Source organism: Coffea eugenioides, chromosome 11 (assembly GCF_003713205.1).
Source record: "Coffea eugenioides isolate CCC68of chromosome 11, Ceug_1.0, whole genome shotgun sequence".
NCBI classification, from domain to species: Eukaryota; Viridiplantae; Streptophyta; class Magnoliopsida; order Gentianales; family Rubiaceae; genus Coffea; species Coffea eugenioides.
The window spans coordinates 48,692,472-48,710,229 of record NC_040045.1 but is presented as its reverse complement, the minus strand read 5'-3'; the positions used below and the strand labels follow the sequence as shown (position 1 = coordinate 48,710,229).

Genomic DNA, 17,758 nt, shown 5'->3' with positions numbered 1-17,758 from the left:
TGCTTCTTATCTCAGAGAATTACAAAGGAAGGTAGAATTTCTTGATATATGTTTATTTTTTATAATGCTATTTATAAACTATGTAAAAAAAAACACTAATTTGAATTTCGTATGTACTTAATTCTTAGGACAATGGTGATAGGTCGTTCAACCAACAAATTAATTCATGCAAAGATCGTGCATTTTCATTTGTAGTACGCTTTTCACAAAATTCAACAGAATTAATTAAATCACCAATTTTGACTTTCGTACTAAAAGTTGATTGGTCTGAAGAGTGTTCGCACCTTCATGCAAAATTATCAAATCGAATGCATAATATTTATAAGTATTTTATTTTAACAAGATTTAATTACATTCATTTTTATTTATATATCATTCATTTTCCAATATAAATTTTTATTATTTTTTCAGGATCTATCTTCCGAAAAAGGTAATTTTTGAATAATATACACATTCTATCATATTTCAAACTATTGTTAGACAGATATTATATTTTAATTGTGTTGGTACAATTTTTTAACCTTTTTTAATTCACCCTTTTATTTTCATTTTTTCAATAATGTCAGCACCATGTGTAGTACGGATATTCACACTAGTGTTTTAGTAATGATAGTTATGGTAACGAAATAATTTTTATCCGATACAACAGGTTGTTACATTTTTAGTGATCATTTGATTACTTGTTGGATCTATCCACCTAAAAATAAGGAAGTTAGTTTCCCATCTAAAATAGTAAGTTAATCATAATAAATAAGTACCTTTTATACCTCAAAAGCTAATTTGGAATAAATATTAAACTTACTTTTTAAAGAAATAAATTACTACTTTGTATCCCAAACATACTTTTTAGAAGTAAGTTTAGTTCAAATAATAGTAAATTTTATAAATAAATAGTAATTCTTACTTATAACATCGTAAATTTGATTAATGACCAAAACTTACTAATTTATGGTACAAATGTACTATTTTACTTAAAACACTTATACCAAACCAATACGAGGAAATTTATTTGAAATAACGATAAGATGTTTTATTAATGATTAAAATTTTGTATTTTAGTTAATAAGTACTCGTAATATACTTGTATAATACATGATTATATGTCTAATTTTAAAAAATTTTGTATTTATATATTTTAAAATACTATGAAAAATTTTTCACGTAACCTTATAAAATATGTAATAAAATTTTGAAAAATTTAAAAGTTTGGATAATAATAACAACACATCTTCCTAGTTATATATGGAATATCACTCATCTATGTAATTTCTATAATTTAATACCAATTAATATAATAAGTACGTGAAAGTTTTAGAATCTTACCATGGATTAAACTTCCTATTTCTACATGACTATCACAGTACAATAGCCCTCGCGTGAATGGTCCAGCGGTAACGCCTCTCACCGGTGACCCTTAAGGTCTCAAGTTCGAGTCTCCGCGCCGCTGGATTCCTCCGTGCACTTAACGTGTTCGGGTCGGGTTGAGGCGCCGGATCCGAGCCGCAGGGGATTAGTCGGCCCCGTAAGGATTGACCCGGACACCCCTTTGTCGACAAAAAAAAAAAAAAAAAATCACAGTACAATAAACACGCCCAGACACACATATCCCTTTATAAGCCTAACAAAACTTTCAATGAAGCAATAATTGCCATCAACTTCGTGCCAAAACAAAAAATGAAAAAATTGGTTCTGCACGCACATAGACTAGTATGGTTATGTATAGTATAACCATGACGTGAGATAAAAGGGCATCGGCCAGTTGTGATTTGTCAACGACGAATTTCTGCAATCATTTGAGTTAATCTCAAGTTGATGGGGTCAAAATCATCCAGTGCATTTTACTTTTTTTTTTTACTATTAGAGTTTCCAAGCAAACCATTCATCCCTTATCAGCCGCTCGTCTCTCATCTCATGTCAGATGCTCATAAAAATAAAATTGTCAACTTTCACTTAAAAAATTCAGGTCCAGTCGGACTCAAAAGATGGGTCTACAAACACACTCGGTGGTCCATGAAAACTAACCCCAGAGCTGCTGAAAGTTCTTCCGTAATAAATGATCGGAGGTTATGAGAAGCAACTGGTGAGACGTAATTAAAGCTACAGCTTTCAATTTCATGGGTTGCGACATTCCAACGAGTATTTAGTATCTGCACTAACCTTTCAACATCATCCTAACCTAACCACCAACTTGTGATTCTTTCTTGCACCCTTTTGTTTCTTTCCACTCCATGATCACTCCTCTTACCCTCTCCAAATCAAGAGGTGAAAATGTGGGTTCGGCTGTGCAGGATTTTTAGCACTTCCTAGGTACTAAAATCTCTTCCGGTTTAAACTAGAACATGAAATAATGATATCAGATAATGGTCGATCGTTAAACCTAATTTGTGCATGGATATCAAATAATGGTCGAAATATATTTCATAGGTCTACGGTTAATCTTGAAGTTTGCCGATTCAATCTAAAACCAGAATAGATATGGATAGAATTGTATTAGAGTGACTTGTCCCACTTCTTTAATGTCATAGATTTTTACTAGTACGTGCGTCCTTTTCATCTACATCCGGCGAATTTGTTAAATTTTGCTAGATTATTTAGTTCAAGTTGTTGATATAGCTTATAGTTCGCGCTGCAGATCGTCTTGTCTGAGAATACTATGTTCAACTCAAAAGCTTCCTCATTTGGAGAAACACTGCTAAAAATAAATAATTGTTCCGTAAGTTTCTGAATGACAAGAAATTGTGAAGTGAACTAAACAATGTGAGGAGGACCAGCTTAATTTTCGGACTAAGATTTGGCCATCGGTACAAGTCTCCCAATGACTATGGTTGGCAGTTGGCTGGCAAGAAGATGCTCTAAATCTGATGAGAACCAAAACCAACTTCTTTTAATTCATCTATCATCCGTAGCAAAACAATTACTAAAATCTTCAGAATCCCCTTCCGGTGCTTCCAGAATAGTTGTTGTACATGGCTTTGCGTTTAATGGATGAAGAGTGGACCCTGCAGCTTTTCCCCTTTGCATCAGATACCAAATGCTGCCTAAACATTGTAATAAACGCCTCCACTCTCTCATTCAACTCCTCCTGGGAGAGCTCATCATGAGCTTGATCCATAGTATCTTTCAAATTTTGCTTTTCAACCACGCGTCCCTTTTCCCTTCTGATTCTGCATTTCAGTAATCTCAAGTGGTTGCCGCTCCCATCATCGTGATCATGATGGTCATCCGCCGCAGACAGCATTGGTCCTCTGCTTGCACTTTCTTTCCTCTCGTTGCTCCTTAATTCCACCTTCGAATCCATATTTTCATTGAATTCCTGGCTCGTGGGCTCGTTGGATGAAGCCAGAGGAGATGGGGAAGTAAACAGAATCGCCAAGAGCAAGAGGTTGAGCGCAAGGAAGGCCACAACCCGCCATTGCTCCACAACTGATACTAAAACAGCGCGTTCTAAGCATGCCATGATGGCAGCTGTTCCAGCAGCGAACCACATTGCATGTAGTTGGGCTTGTTTCTTCCTTCCCTCCATCTTCAAATCCTCGTTGAAAGAAAGGGATAAAAACCTCTATGTTTGGGGACCAACGAACAAGTGTTATGGGTTTGGTCAAAATGCTCAACAAAATGAAGCCTTCTTATATGATGATCAGAAAAGAGTCGAGGCCCGTGATTGATGTTTGGTTATTATCTTGATGAGCACCGGTCGACTATGTAGCAAGTTAGTGGAGGCAGAATGACTCGCCAGCCTTTGCAATGATCAGAGACGTGACTACTGATTGTGTTTGCCCTCAGACAAGAAAACATTCTCTCTGCACTCTGCACTCAAAAAGCATCACTCCTCGACCTTATCATTGCTCCAACTTAGGCCTCGCTCTTGTTCTTTTTTTTCCCCTCCATGATGCTCCGTCCAACATAGGACTTGGGATTTTTGTCCTTTGTTTTTTAAAAAAAAAAAAAAAAACTTGGGTTGAAAAAGCCTGCAGCTTTAAAATACTTGTTAATTTCTCAGTTTTTTTTTTTCCCTCCTTAATCTCTTATGGGAGAATAGCCGGAAAGGCGTGCATCTGCCCTTGGCACTGGGATATTATGGGCTAAATCCACCTATATAGCAAAATATTCCGTTTATTGAATAGTCAAATAAGAAGATTTTACGGAGAGTCTTGCTCACTACAAAAATGAAATACTAGTACCAGTGTTCAAACTGAAATTTATACGCCATTCAACGAGAGCGACCATCGAGTTTGTACCCGAGAATAGATTCCTTCATAAAGCTGAAATCAGGACATGACAAAAAGCCAGGGATGACAAGATGGGAAAGAAAGCAGTAGTGTGTGAAACCGAAATGCTATAAAGACCGGGACTGCCATATTCGGAGTTTGCCGCAATTTGAAAGGCTGACGGGATGATGGAGCTCGTGATGTCGAAACTTGGGCAGATCCGTTCTTTGCCGGGTCATGACTCATGCATGACTGATGAGATATTTTGCGGGTGGGGCATTTCACGGGTCGGAACCACGCCTTGTTTGATTGTTTTTGAGAGTCATAAAATCGACTCCCCACGTCTCTGACACGATTAATTGATTAATTACGCTTTCCCCCCCATCATTTTCTTCTGAACCATCTTCAAGTAGGCAGTAGCCACCAACAAAACCGCTACTAATAGCTTGTACTAATGTATTTTATAGTTTGGGCCTGGATAAAACGTTATAGTGAATGTGAATGGCCTGGCGTCCTACAAGCCCAATCGAAAGAAACCATAATACATTTCTACCCCGGCAGGCCCGTTCCCCCTGGAAGAAAAGATAAGAACAGAGAATCAAAGGGAACAAAGCATGTTTGATGCCCTCATCACCAATAGTCAAAAGTGCGACAGTAATAAATCTGCATCTACACTTAAAAATTCAGCAGAGCTTGCAATTCCAATTCCACACTTTAGAAAGTGGGAACTTACTGGAATATCCATTCAGGCCAGAATTATTTCACCTGCCTGACAGTGCATATCACGAACACTTCGCCAATTTCGCTGCATTGCTGGAAATTCAGTTAAACTAATTAAGACAGCATTATGAAATTTGGTATGACTGGCGCCAGAGGATTAAGAAGCAGGATTAGTTAGCAATACGTGAAATGCAGCTAGGCATTGGAAAATAAAAGGTGCACACATCCAAGTATTGTTCGCTTTTCGTGCATGCACACCTCAGCCATCTCTTCCTCACTCTTGACCATCAAAACGAATATTCATGACTAAAGCAGCAAGGCGGTCAATAAAGTAGCCGTTCAGCCTGTTTGAAGAATTATACACTGTTCGAATGGCTACTGCAGGCCGGACTCATTCTAGTGAGAAAACATGATGCCTTATAATAAACCTCAAAACCACTGAGCTGTAGATCCCAATAAGTAACAAGCGGTACTCTCTTATGCACTACAGCGGAAAAGAAGCCAAAGCTAGGTTTAAATTAATGGCAGCAACTTGCTATAATATCGCAAAGAGGGAAACAGACAACGGTTCTCATTTCTCATGCTCTTTGCCACTCCAATGCAGCCCTTGTATTAGTAGTATCAAAGCATCTTGAGACCTCTTGCTTGGTTTCAGTTAAGTGTCGCATCAATTTTCTTACTCAACCTGCTGCACCTGCACTCCATGACAGCAAACCCTACTACCACCACATCTTTCCAGATAAAGAAATAAGCTGCATAAGTAGAGAAAAACAAAATTACTAAGAATTCATGAACATCCAGAAGGAAAATTTGGCAATTTAAGAGCAGCTAATGATTTAAATTATTTGCTTCCTCCTTACAAAGATATCACATTCTAGTGCCTAAAAGGCCTTAGTCTAGTGGCTAAGGTTGAAGCCTCGGGAATTAAACATTTTGGGTTCAAATTCTCTTTTCCCTCCTTACTTCTTAAATCTCACCCCTCCCCTTGTAGGGAAAAAAAAAAATCACTTTATAGCACTTCTCAAGCAACAATGCAGAACTAGATCTGTTAATCCTAAAACTAATACGTTGCAACTATTATTGATAGCTCTTTCCTTTTTCTTAGATTTATTCAAAATGCTCATTACTTATTTATTCATACAAAATTCCGCATGTTTGGTTCAGGTATCCTTGTATACGATTCCAGCTATAACTTAAAAACCACATCAACGAAATTAAATCCAACCTGACGAGCAACCTTCACCAGTCCTCTGCTGTCACTGGTTGGTTCATTTTCTAAAGTACTACTATCTGCCACAAGCTCAATATCTTTTTGCTCTCTGGACCTTCTCTTCATAGAGCTTTCCCTTAAGCTGCAGCCCTCTGCATGGTTGACCAAGGACCCATTCTTGCGCTTCCTGCTGAATGTGTATAAAAGGGGGTTGCTGCTGTCAGGCGAACTGAGGAAGTTTTTGGTCAACTCAGATGCTTTGGCATTTCTCTTCTCAGAGGGAACAGAGTTCTCATTCTCCAACTCCATTTCTGGAGCAACCCCAGCATGTTTCACCAACATTGGCTGATGTATCAACTTGGTCTCACTTTCCGCATCCCCATCAAAGCAAGAAGCTCCACCAGTTTTCGTGCTACTAACAGTTGCAAAGGCTGCTTTACCCTTAGCATCTTCAAGCTCACCTTCATGTTTGACTTCTAAAAGATACTCACCAGATTGTGCACCACATTTATCCTTTTGACAACATTCTTCAAATTGACAAGGATGAGTTCTAACTGGTCTACATGAGGTAGCAAAATCATCCCAATACTTGACTTTCCTTTTTCTAACACTTCTGCGGACAAGTCGGTATTTTCCAAGTGGTGCTTTTTCTTCCAATTCAGAACCATTTTCAGTTTCAGTAATATTTTGATTTTTGGAGGAAGTACGTTCACTTTTATCCACATCCTTGCCAGAAATTGCGTAACTTTTGCACCGAGCAATCACTGAAGACATTCGTTGGGGCTTCACACACGGATTAGAAATGTATCTGCATCTGGAGGCTTTGGTTCTTCCATATAGAGTTTTCCTTCGACACAAATTTTGGATCTTCACAGGGCGATGCTTTGTGCCAATTTCTTCGAGGCATGGAGCTGCTTTGACAGTATTGGTTTTCCTTCTGCCACATAGAGTTCTCCTTCTGCGCAATTTTTGGACATTCACAGGTTGAACCTTTGTAGCATTGTCTTCGAGGAATGGAGCTTCTTTCATGATATTCTCAATTCCACTAGATTTTTCAGTTATGGAAGGCAAACTACGATTTCCTCCATTCCGTTGAATGATTGATATGCTTTTAGCCAGAGAATGTGAATCTTCTACCTGGCTCATTTTCTCATCCACCAACCCCTTTTCAATTGCATGGATTTTCTGAGTCCATGTATTCCTGTGCGATTCAGGCTCTTTTTTTTCTAAGACAATATAGGCAAAAACAGGATTGTCCACAAGGCCATTATCAAATTGAGAACTTGATAACGCAGTTCCTATAAATGGACTTGGACATTGATGAACACTCGTGCTTGGGTCCCAACTTGAAGCCTCTACATCAGAAGTTACAGATTTGGACTCAAACTCTGAGAAGGATATTTGACAACTAGACATGTCAACCATTTCATTTGGTCTCAAAGATTGCACGGGCTTACTTTTTGCATTATCTAACTGTTCGTGAACCTTGTCTAGTTTTGCTCTAAGGTCGAGTATCAGCCCTTCCGCTTCATCAAGCTGTAACTCAAGCTCCTGAATCCTCCTTTGCTGATTCGAGGATGCAACCTCTGCTTCTGCATTCTGCCAAAAACAGAAAGAATGAATGCAAGCTGATTACCACAGAGAAAGACAACGATAGCAGCCAATTTGGCACAGATGCAAGGAGTAGTGGTTATTGTTCAAAGACAGTTGACACGAAGAAAGAGCAGTTGTAGAGCAGCACCATAGGTGTCAACACAAAAATTCGGTGCTAACTTCTCTGTTTAGCCTAGCCTGATGGCAGTAGCAGCACAAAATACGTGTGCTATTTAAAAAAAAAAAAAAATCATTTGCTTAATAACGTTATTAAAGGATCCTCCTGCTTAACGAACCTCTTTTTATTTCTGTTAGTAAAGTCAATCCTAAAAGAAAAAAAAATTAAAAACAGGAAATATGATGGTGCATAGCATGCCATAAATTTCAAAAATCCTTGCTATCTACTACCATGATAGCGCAACAAGCTGGACACAAGAGATGTGAGGAGGACATTTTCCTTTATTCTCTTAACTGGCAACAACTCACGATAGTAAGAATTTAACAAATTTTCCGGTTTAAATAGCACACGATGATATTGGAGGAAAGGCCAATGAGTCGCTCTCTTTCTATTGAGATTCAGAAAAGGAGAAAAAGAACCAGTTGTACAAATTACCAAATACTGATCTTTATACAAGAAAAAATGAACGACCAACAACATTTGAAACAAAACTCCGACGCGCTCGGAATAGTCGAAATGCCACAATAATAAAGAAGGGAAAAAAATTGATGATAGGACTGGGATTCAAATATTTGGAATGAAGAAGTTTTTGAAAACAAAGGGAACCTTGTCTTCGAGCATCTGCTTGAAGCGAAGAAGCATCCGAAGTGCCTCCTCTTTTGTGCGATTCAGATCGTGCTCAAACATTTTAGCCTTCCGCTGCGCCGCCATTACTCTAGCTGCTGCCTCCTTCGCCGTATTCAGTATCATCTCCGCGTAAGCCTTCTTCAACGCCACCATTTTCTACATTAAATTTGTAATCCATAACATAACACAGATAAAAAACGGCGACAGAAAAAAGAAATTTGATCACGCGAAATTATGCTACCTCATTTTCTTCCATGGCGATTGGAATAGTCCCAGCCATCGGCCGTTGAGAATTTCTCTTTTTTCTTTTTTCCGTTGGTTATTGGTCTTTTTTCTTTTATTTTTTTTGAAGGTTGGGAATACTCACCCTCCTCTCCTGTTGGGGTGTTTACTTACAGTCTCGCTCTCGTCTGTTCCGAAATAAGTCATTGGACTGGGTTGCCCCTGTGTGACTTTACAATGCCGGATTAGTCGGGTAGAGGAAAACGACACTGATGCAGATGGAATGTTGTCGTTTTGGCCTTCTGATACTAAAAATATGTCTTGGAAATTATTGATGGCCGGCGCCAGAAAATGGGGAAAAAAATATTTGGAGAACGGAAAAGTGGGTTAGAAAGCGCGGTTGAACCAATGACTTCGAAATTTTTAAAATTTGAAATCACAAATTTCACCAGAGGTGAGACGTGGCAGACGGCTAAATGGCTAATGACCTTAAGCCTGAAGCAGTGATACTCATTGTGGCCCGGGCTTCGTGAATTGGACAGGAGCACATGAACTTCGGGCCCCAATCCAAGACTGGTACTGTGGCGGCCGACTCCGTTGTGTGAGTTGGCCACCGGATGCAGGTTAGGGGCCTCAGGACAGCGTGGTGGTGCGCCAGCTGAATTGGCCGTGGGGTTTACTTCCATAGCCCCATTCTTGGGTCTCCCTTCGATATTCGTTAGCGTTCGAATCGTAGGTTAGTGTGTGATATATAGTATACATATCTTGCTAATTAGGAAAAAAAAAACTATCTTGACAGAATTTAGCAGAACAATTGATCTAATACAAGATACATAAGCAGACTTGATCTACAAGCGATTAGGAGTACAATTTGATTATTAAAAAAAATAACTAAGATGATTATACCCTTAAAAAAAATATGATCATTTAACATCTAAAGTAAGTTGAAGAGGCGATTTTTGGTTGGTAGCTAAACCGACCTGAATCAGTCCTCTCTGAGATGAGGTGAGGTGAACTCCTGGGTCCGAAGTCAACCTCCTTGTCCGAAGTGAATGGCGGGGCTTCTCCCCTGGGATCACTCCGACGATCAAGTTAGTATGAGAACGAGAAATATGCTAGAGTATGAGCGAATGAACAGTGTATGCTTACTTGTTGGGAGTGTGTCTGGGGTATTTATAGAGGGAGAGTAGAGGACAAAGCGGAGGGCTTATGCTGGTGGGACCCACCCTCTGGTCATTACGGCTCTGTCCCGTGTCAGGAGGTCTGACTCTGACACTGTAACTGCCTGGGCATGATGACGGGGAGTATTGTGCAGGTGCCATTAAGTGCCTCCAGTGCTTTTCAGATAAAGCACTGGTCCTGGGTGATGTCAGATGGTTTGACATCATCAGCGTGCAGCTGAGGTGGGGGTGCCGAGGTCGGCTACACAGTAGGCTAGGGAAACGGCCGAGGTCGAGCTCAGGGATGATGCCCGGGACACGGATGAGCTCTGATGAGGGACGAGGTGAGTTCACCTCGGCCACTCGGGATGGCCGAGGTGAGCATCCTCAATAAGCCCCCCAAGCCTCGGATGCTCCGAGCAAGGGAGGTGCCGAGGCTTCCTAGTGCTGAAGTCATGAAGAGTCGAGGTTCCGAAACTGCTCCGGAAGATGCGGGGACTTGACACGTGGGCGAGTCAGTTGATAGGACGTGGTCACTGGTAACCGTCGCATCGTGAAGTAGTGGGACGTTTCGTGCAGTGGGTGTCAGCCGAAAGGACGGGGCATTAATGAAGAGAGAGAGACAGAAGGGCAGGTACTCAGTATCTTGAATTCGAAGAGTTGCCGCCTTTCCGTATTCTGGCTGCCTCTTCGGGTTCCCCTTAGACTCCTATAAATAGGGGGTCTTTCTCACCGCATGGCCCATCATTTTCTTCCTCTGCCTGGGACTTGCCAAATTTACGTCTGTTGCCGAGATAGAAAACACAAGGACAGGCTGCCAAGCCCCCGGCGGCTACACGCACTCCCACCAAGGTCGGCCAGAGCAGCTCGGCCACCGCGGCTACTGGGTCCACCTCGTCCGTGCCGGGGGGAGTGCCTCTCGGAGTCGTCACGGCACTCCCACCTCCTCAGGGCCGAGGCAAGCAGTTGAAGGCCCCGGTCAATCCAGTCTCGGGGACCTCGCTATGGAATCGTTTCCATAGCCCCCCAGTGTTTCCCGGGGAGGAGAAGACGCACTCCGGCAATCATTGGTGTCCGAACTGGAAGATTTCGGTCAACGACAGGTGCCAAAATCCTCGGGTCGCTCAAGAGCTAGTAATGCACTCCACTCTGCCAAGGGATTTGGAGTTCATGAAGAAACTGAGCCCGGCCGAGCTGGTTCAAAGTCTGATGGTGACCACGGCTTCCAACTCAGCTTTTGCGGCCGAGATGGCTCACAGATACTGTGCTCTAGTCGAGGAGCAGGACACCGGCAAGCTGCAGACTCAGATCTCCAAGTTGGAGAAACAACTGGCGGTGTCCGAATCCGAGAAGTCGGAGCTTCAGAGGCAACTTCAAGAGGCTGAAGCTAAGGGTGAGGAGGCCGAGGCTACGATGAATAGTCTTAGATCAGCCCTCGAGGAAGAGCAGAAGAGGGGGGACGAAGTGAAGAAGTCCCACGCACAAGCTCTCGAGGGTGCTGGAGCCTCGGCTGTGGACGCGTTTCGGAGGTCCGATGCCTTCATCAAGGACCTCGGCCAACTGCTTACGCCTAACTTCATGTTTGGCTTCACATCGGCCATTGACGAGGCCGCAACTCACCTCTCCTCCGAAGCCTTGGAGTCTTTGAAAAATCATGCCAGCTACAATGAAGACTCCAAGGAGTTATGTGATCGGATGGCCGAAGGCATTCAGGCAGGAAGGAACTTGGCCGAAGTCCAGGTCGAGTTCAACAAGTGGCTGTCCGAACTCGACGACGTGTTCGAGGACGTGGAAGTAAAGGAAGCTGAGGGAGACGAAGCCGGGGGGGACGAAGTCGGAGGGGACATCGGAAAAGAGCCTGGAGATGAACACCCCGGCGGAAAAGAGGCCGAAGAGGAGGCTGCCCAGGAGGGAGCCAAGACCGGGAATGGAGCCGAGACGGGGGTCTAGGCTCATATGCTTCGAGGGGGTGGTCGAGGTGGAAAGTGCTTAGCAGCATTCGGACCTCGGCCTTGTATTTTTTTTGTAACGCTCTTTTCTGTTGAATGAAATCTATTCCTTCTGTTCTCAGTATTTCAATTTCTTGTTTTGACTTCTTCCCTTGCTTGTCCCCCTTATTTTTTAACTGCGTAATAACCATATTGTTTTCAGGTCGTTAGCCGAGGTAGTAAAACGGGCAGATACCACCTTGATTTATAATGGGCCGAGGTGGCTCTTCGGGAGGTGCCACTGAGTAAGGCCGAGGTGGTAAAACGGGCAGATACCACCTTGATTTATAATGGGCCGAGGTGGCCCTTCGGGAGGTGCCACTGAGTAAGGCCGAGGTGGCCCTGCGGGAGGTGCCGCTGATTAAGGCCTAAGTGGCCCTGCGGGAGGTGCCACTGAGTAAGGCCGAGGTGGTAAAACGGGCAGATACCACCTTGATTTATAATGGGCCGAGGTGGCCCTTCGGGAGGTGCCACTGAGTAAGGCCGAGGTGGCCCTGCGGGAGGTGCCGCTGATTAAGGCCTAAGTGGCCCTGCGGGAGGTGCCACTGAGTAAGGCCGAGGTGGCCCTGCGGGAGGTGCCGCTGAGTAAGGCCTAAGTGGCCCTGCGGGAGGTGCCACTGATTAAGGCCGAGGTGGCCCTTCGGGAGGTGCACTGAGGAAGGTCGAGGTGGCCCTTCGGGAGGTGCCCTGAGTAAGGCCGAGGTGGCCCTGCGGGAGGTGCCACTGAGTAAGGCCTAGGACTGTCCGGGCCAAAATGACCATCCTCACTACCCGTGCCAAGACCTCGGCACTAATGAGCCATCTCGGTAACTCAGCTTACAATACCCTTTAGGGTCAGATTCCACAACTCGGTAAGGGCCTTCCCATTTCGGGCATAATTTCCCCTGCGGCTCAGCTCGGCTGACTGAATTTTTCCTCAGAACCAAGTCTCCAGGCTGGAATTGAGCGGTGTCAGCTCAACGTTCGAGGTGGACGATCTTCCTTTCACTATTCGATCGAAAATACTCCGGCGGTCCCGGAGTTGGGTTGAAGTGCCACTTGGGCCGGGTTCACCTCGGCCGGTGTCTCTCCTCCGGGGATCTGGCCCCGTACGAGATGCTTGGGCTTCTCGCTTCATGCGGTTCACATCCTCACTTCGGATTCCCTGGTCCACTCTATCCCAGAGTTCCCGAAGTGTACGGGGGTACTCCCGATGGATTTCAGTGTTGAAGATTCCCGCCACCAATCCGTTGGTAAAGGCCGCGATAGTTACCTGCTCGTTCTGGTCAGGTATCTGCACATTCTCCTCGTTGAACCTTTGAGTATACGAGCGAAGGGACTCGCCCTGACCCTGTTGCAGGTTCAAGAGGTAAGCTGAAGTCTTGGTGATTGGTCGAGATGATACAAAGCGGTGGATGAACCGGTCTATCAGCTCGTCCAGGGAGGAAATGCTCCCTGGTTCCAGACTCCAGAACCACTTCCGGGCAGTCCCATGTAGGAAGATGGGGAAAGCTCGGCAGATCACAGCGTCGGGGACGCAGTAGAGTCGGAAAGCGGAGATGAAGGCGCGGAGGTGATCCTCGGGGTCACCTCGGCCATCGTAGGTGTGCAAGTTTGGGAGCTTGAAGTTCGGGGGAACCATCTCCCCATTGATGTCATCAGTAAAGGGCGGAGCCCTCATGTACTCAGAAGCTAGGCCTCCGGGACGCCGAGGTGGGTCCTCGGCTCGTTTTCCCAATAGTCCCCGAGAAAACGCTCGGGAGATGGAGGCAATCTTGGAGGTTGCCTTGGATGAGGCTCGCCTGGAGGTGCTCCGAGATAGACGCCTATCTTCGGAGTCCTCGCCTGAGGGCACTTCAGGGGACTTCGTCGGTCTCCTCTTGGAAGACTCGGCTTTTTCTTTTCCCTGCCTCTTGAGGTACCTTCCTAGTTCCTCAAAGATGTTGGGGTTGTCCGTGACAAACTCGGCCATCTTGGCGATGGCCTCCTCATTGTTGGGCTGGGTCCTTTGGGACCCATGTTCCTCAGAGATACGGTCTTGCTGGGCTCCGGATGTCTGCCCAGCCCCAGTTGAGGGAACTCTTCCGCTTCTGGAGCGCGTGGATCTCATTTTAGCAGTAATCTCGTTCCCACAGACGGCGCCAATTGAAGAGGCGATTTTTGGTTGGTAGCTAAACCGACCTGAATCAGTCCTCTCTGAGATGAGGTGAGGTGAACTCCTGGGTCCGAAGTCAACCTCCTTGTCCGAAGTGAATGGCGGGGCTTCTCCCCTGGGATCACTCCGACGATCAAGTTAGTATGAGAACGAGAAATATGCTAGAGTATGAGCGAATGAACAGTGTATGCTTACTTGTTGGGAGTGTGTCTGGGGTATTTATAGAGGGAGAGTAGAGGACAAAGCGGAGGGCTTATGCTGGTGGGACCCACTCTCTGGTCATTACGGCTCTGTCCCGTGTCAGGAGGTCTGACTCTGACACTGTAACTGCCTGGGCATGATGACGGGGAGTATTGTGCAGGTGCCATTAAGTGCCTCCAGTGCTTTTCAGATAAAGCACTGGTCCTGGGTGATGTCAGATGGTTTGACATCATCAGCGTGCAGCTGAGGTGGGGGTGCCGAGGTCGGCTACACAGTAGGCTAGGGAAACGGCCGAGGCCGAGCTCAGGGATGATGCCCGGGACACGGATGAGCTCTGATGAGGGACGAGGTGAGTTCACCTCGGCCACTCGGGATGGCCGAGGTGAGCATCCTCATAAGTGTTATTTCATTCCCATGAAAACTTAAAATTCTGAATTAATTACAGTTACAATTGTACTTAAAAGATAGAATCAATTTACGATACCTACTTTTCGTAAAATTGTTTGGATAGTAAACTATTTGTTAGATTTTATTTGTTTGCATCGTTAACACATTTTTTAATCATCTTTTTATCTCACATATATTATACTTTAAAAATACAATAATATTTTTTATTTCAAAAAACTATCCCAAATAATCTACCATCCAAACATGCTATTAATACGATCTTTCAAAAAGCTACAAGCTAAAACAAATGGATGACCACTCTTTAAATCAACATGGACTGGGTTCTTCTGTACTCTAATATGTGCCGTAATATTACAAAGATTTTTTTAAAAAAAAAAAAAAAAGAGTTCGCTGCAATTTTTTCCCACAAAAAGGCAACTTTTATTTGGTTAACGTGTGGCAATTCAAGGGTCCAGTAGTAGGAGGGAGGGATGGATTGTATAGTTCGGGAAAATTGGGAGTATAAGTGATAGATTTCAAATTTAAATCCTCCAATTTACACTTAATAGAAAAAAAGGGTTGGGTAGTAATTTAAAATTCTCACAAAAATGAATGCTTTTGTTATTGTGCATGCAAAACAACAATAAAATGGGATCATCAATAGGAAAATGTTATTTATACTTCTTTTTTTATTAATCACATTCTAATTATCATTTTAATTATATAATTTTCATTTATTAGATTATATGAAAGAACAAGTGGTGGAAGTGCAAATAACAAAAAAATAAAATACAAATAATATTTTCCTTACCAATATATATATATATATATATTTATTTATTTATTTATTTATTTATCATAATCAAGGACTTGCAAGCGATTGATTATATTTTTGGCAAACAAAGATTCATTCATAAAAGCAACTATTTACAGACTCAAAGAGTTGACCATCAAAGTTCAAACAATAGCCCATCACAAAACCAACATCTTAGTAATTAATAAAAAGAAAGAAAAGGAAAAAAAAAATGATAGTGCATTATTCTTTTTGGCCGGATGCGAAGGAAAGCGTTATTATTATTATTATTATTATAAAGGGTGTAACGTATAGCTACAATACAAATGAAAACGGACAAAGCCCTATCTTCACTTTTGCTAGCAGATGCCCTGGGAGCGTGAGGAAGTACGTGAAGCGAACATGTTCATCGTCCCGTGCTTATCAGGTCATCCATCGATGTCGCAGATAAATGTTGATTTCGAAAAATAACGCAACACGTTTGCAATAAAGAATAAAACCAACTACTATAAAATAATTCGGCCACAAAAAGAGTTTTAAAACTTTATTTAGATGTAAGTTAAGGGATCGAATTCCTTAATTTGCATTCTAAAAAGGTTTTCTAAAATATTTCACTAGCAGGTGCGTAGGCACTCATCTGGATCAGTAGTGGTTCAATTCCTCTGGATTCTCCTTGGTTTCATTAAATTACCCTTCTGTCCATAGTATATAGAGTAGGTGTAAATCCATCGTGTCCGAAAAAAAAATTGCAATAAAGAGTAAATTTGTATTCGTTTTTATTTGTCAATAAAAAGGTGCATTCACATTTACTTAATGTTGTCGTAAAACATAATGGTCTTAGTTTAGCCGTTCTTTTTTTTTAAACCTTAGTTAGGTTCCATTTGATAAAACTGAATATGAATTTTGAAGTCTGAATTCTGAAATCTAAATACTGAAACAATTAATTTGCTGAATTTTAAGTACTGAAAAAAATATATGAATGTCTGAATTTTAATGCTAAACCTATTTATATTGTTTAATAAATATTTATAGCTGATGCTTAATAAGTTTAATTTGACAATTTTGCCCTTATATCCTTTCATTAAAAAAAGAAATAGAATCTATGATTTAATTAGTTTAAAATTGTTAGGTATGAAAATGACAATATTTATTTTTAAATCAAATTAATATAAAAGATGAAATATATTATATGAGTAGTATGGAGAAGATGTGAAAGTCATTAAAAAAGGGAAAAGGAGAAAAGAGAAACTAAAAATCGTTAGATAGAGAATATTAAGTTGTTTAATTACATAAGAATTTTGAACATAGTTAACAAACAATGGTAGATTTGGTAGATAGGATAAGGTAGTTGAAGTAATTCTATTGATTCTTATCAAAATTAAGTATTCAGTTATGATTCTTGTGCTGAAAAAAATACACATAGGTTCAGCACTGCTTAACAAGTTCAGCAAATAGATTTTCATTTATCAAACAATCAAAACATCTGAATGTCTGAAAAAATTCAGATTCAACACTTTTTTATGTTATCAAACAGACCCTTAGTTGAGAAAGCTATGTTCTGTGGTATAATTAAAATTTTATAACCTTAACAGGGTGGTGATGTTTTTCCTTGAGATTGCTTTTGTTATTTGTTTATTTCTGTGGGTTAATTTCCTACAAAATTAATATCAGTCCTACGTTAATGAAGCATAACCCCAGACAGTTCTGCTGGTATGATTTCCGTGTAATTAGTTATAATTCAAACTCTTTAATTCTCGAGTCACAATCCATATGGAGCCAAGTGATCGAACAAAATCGAAATGTCTATTTTTATCCCAACGATGAGCAAAATGGTTTCTAAGTAGTGCTGCGCGCGCGCATTTATACTAAAGCAACGTAAAGATTGAGCATAGAAGTGCAAGACAGTTAGTTCAATAGATTGTAAACACAACTTATTTAAGCCTCCCATCCTTGATTCTTTTAAGCTAATTTTTTTTGTTTCTTTGAATATTCGTTAACAAAAAATTCAGGTATCATGAATATAATGTAGAGAAATAATTGTTAGTGCATATTTACATAGTAGAGTAATAAATTTAATTATTAATAAGGAAAGTCAGAAAGATCTCGCTTTAACGACTAGCTCTGAGATAATAGGACAACAGAAGCCCCCGGTCTTTGAGACCACTTTAAAGTCCCAAACAAATGTGCTACAAGTGGAGTTGGAGATGGATGCAGCGATGTACGTAGGATTTTGGTTTAGGGGGTATGGGGCAAACAACGAGTAACAAAAAATTATCAAAGTTATCAAACAAATGATATGTTCACTAATCTAATATCAAAGCTTTAAAATCAAAATCT

The 17,758-nt window shown here is 41.7% G+C and overlaps 2 protein-coding genes across 4 annotated transcripts; both read right to left on the bottom strand.

Moving 5' to 3' along the window:
* Nucleotides 1–2,699: 2,699 nt before the first annotated feature.
* LOC113754177 lies at nt 2,700–3,760 on the bottom strand. Its single transcript, XM_027298531.1, has one exon. It carries the CDS (start codon nt 3,521–3,523, stop codon nt 2,927–2,929), a length of 597 nt encoding a protein of 198 aa, XP_027154332.1. The 5' UTR covers nt 3,524–3,760; the 3' UTR covers nt 2,700–2,926.
* Nucleotides 3,761–5,227: 1,467 nt separating this feature from the next.
* On the bottom strand, nt 5,228–8,911 carry LOC113751218. 3 transcript variants are annotated; one of them, XM_027295145.1, is made up of 5 exons: nt 8,778–8,911; nt 8,516–8,692; nt 7,596–7,737; nt 6,154–7,493; nt 5,228–5,680 (listed from the first exon to the last, which is right to left on the bottom strand). In XM_027295145.1, exons 1-5 carry the CDS (start codon nt 8,814–8,816, stop codon nt 5,648–5,650), a joined length of 1,731 nt encoding a protein of 576 aa, XP_027150946.1. In that variant the 5' UTR covers nt 8,817–8,911; the 3' UTR covers nt 5,228–5,647. The 3 variants fall into 3 exon arrangements, with proteins under 3 accessions (XP_027150946.1, XP_027150944.1, XP_027150945.1); XM_027295143.1 differs by having other exon boundaries at nt 6,154–7,737; XM_027295144.1 differs by having other exon boundaries at nt 6,154–7,737; nt 8,516–8,671.
* Nucleotides 8,912–17,758: the final 8,847 nt, after the last annotated feature.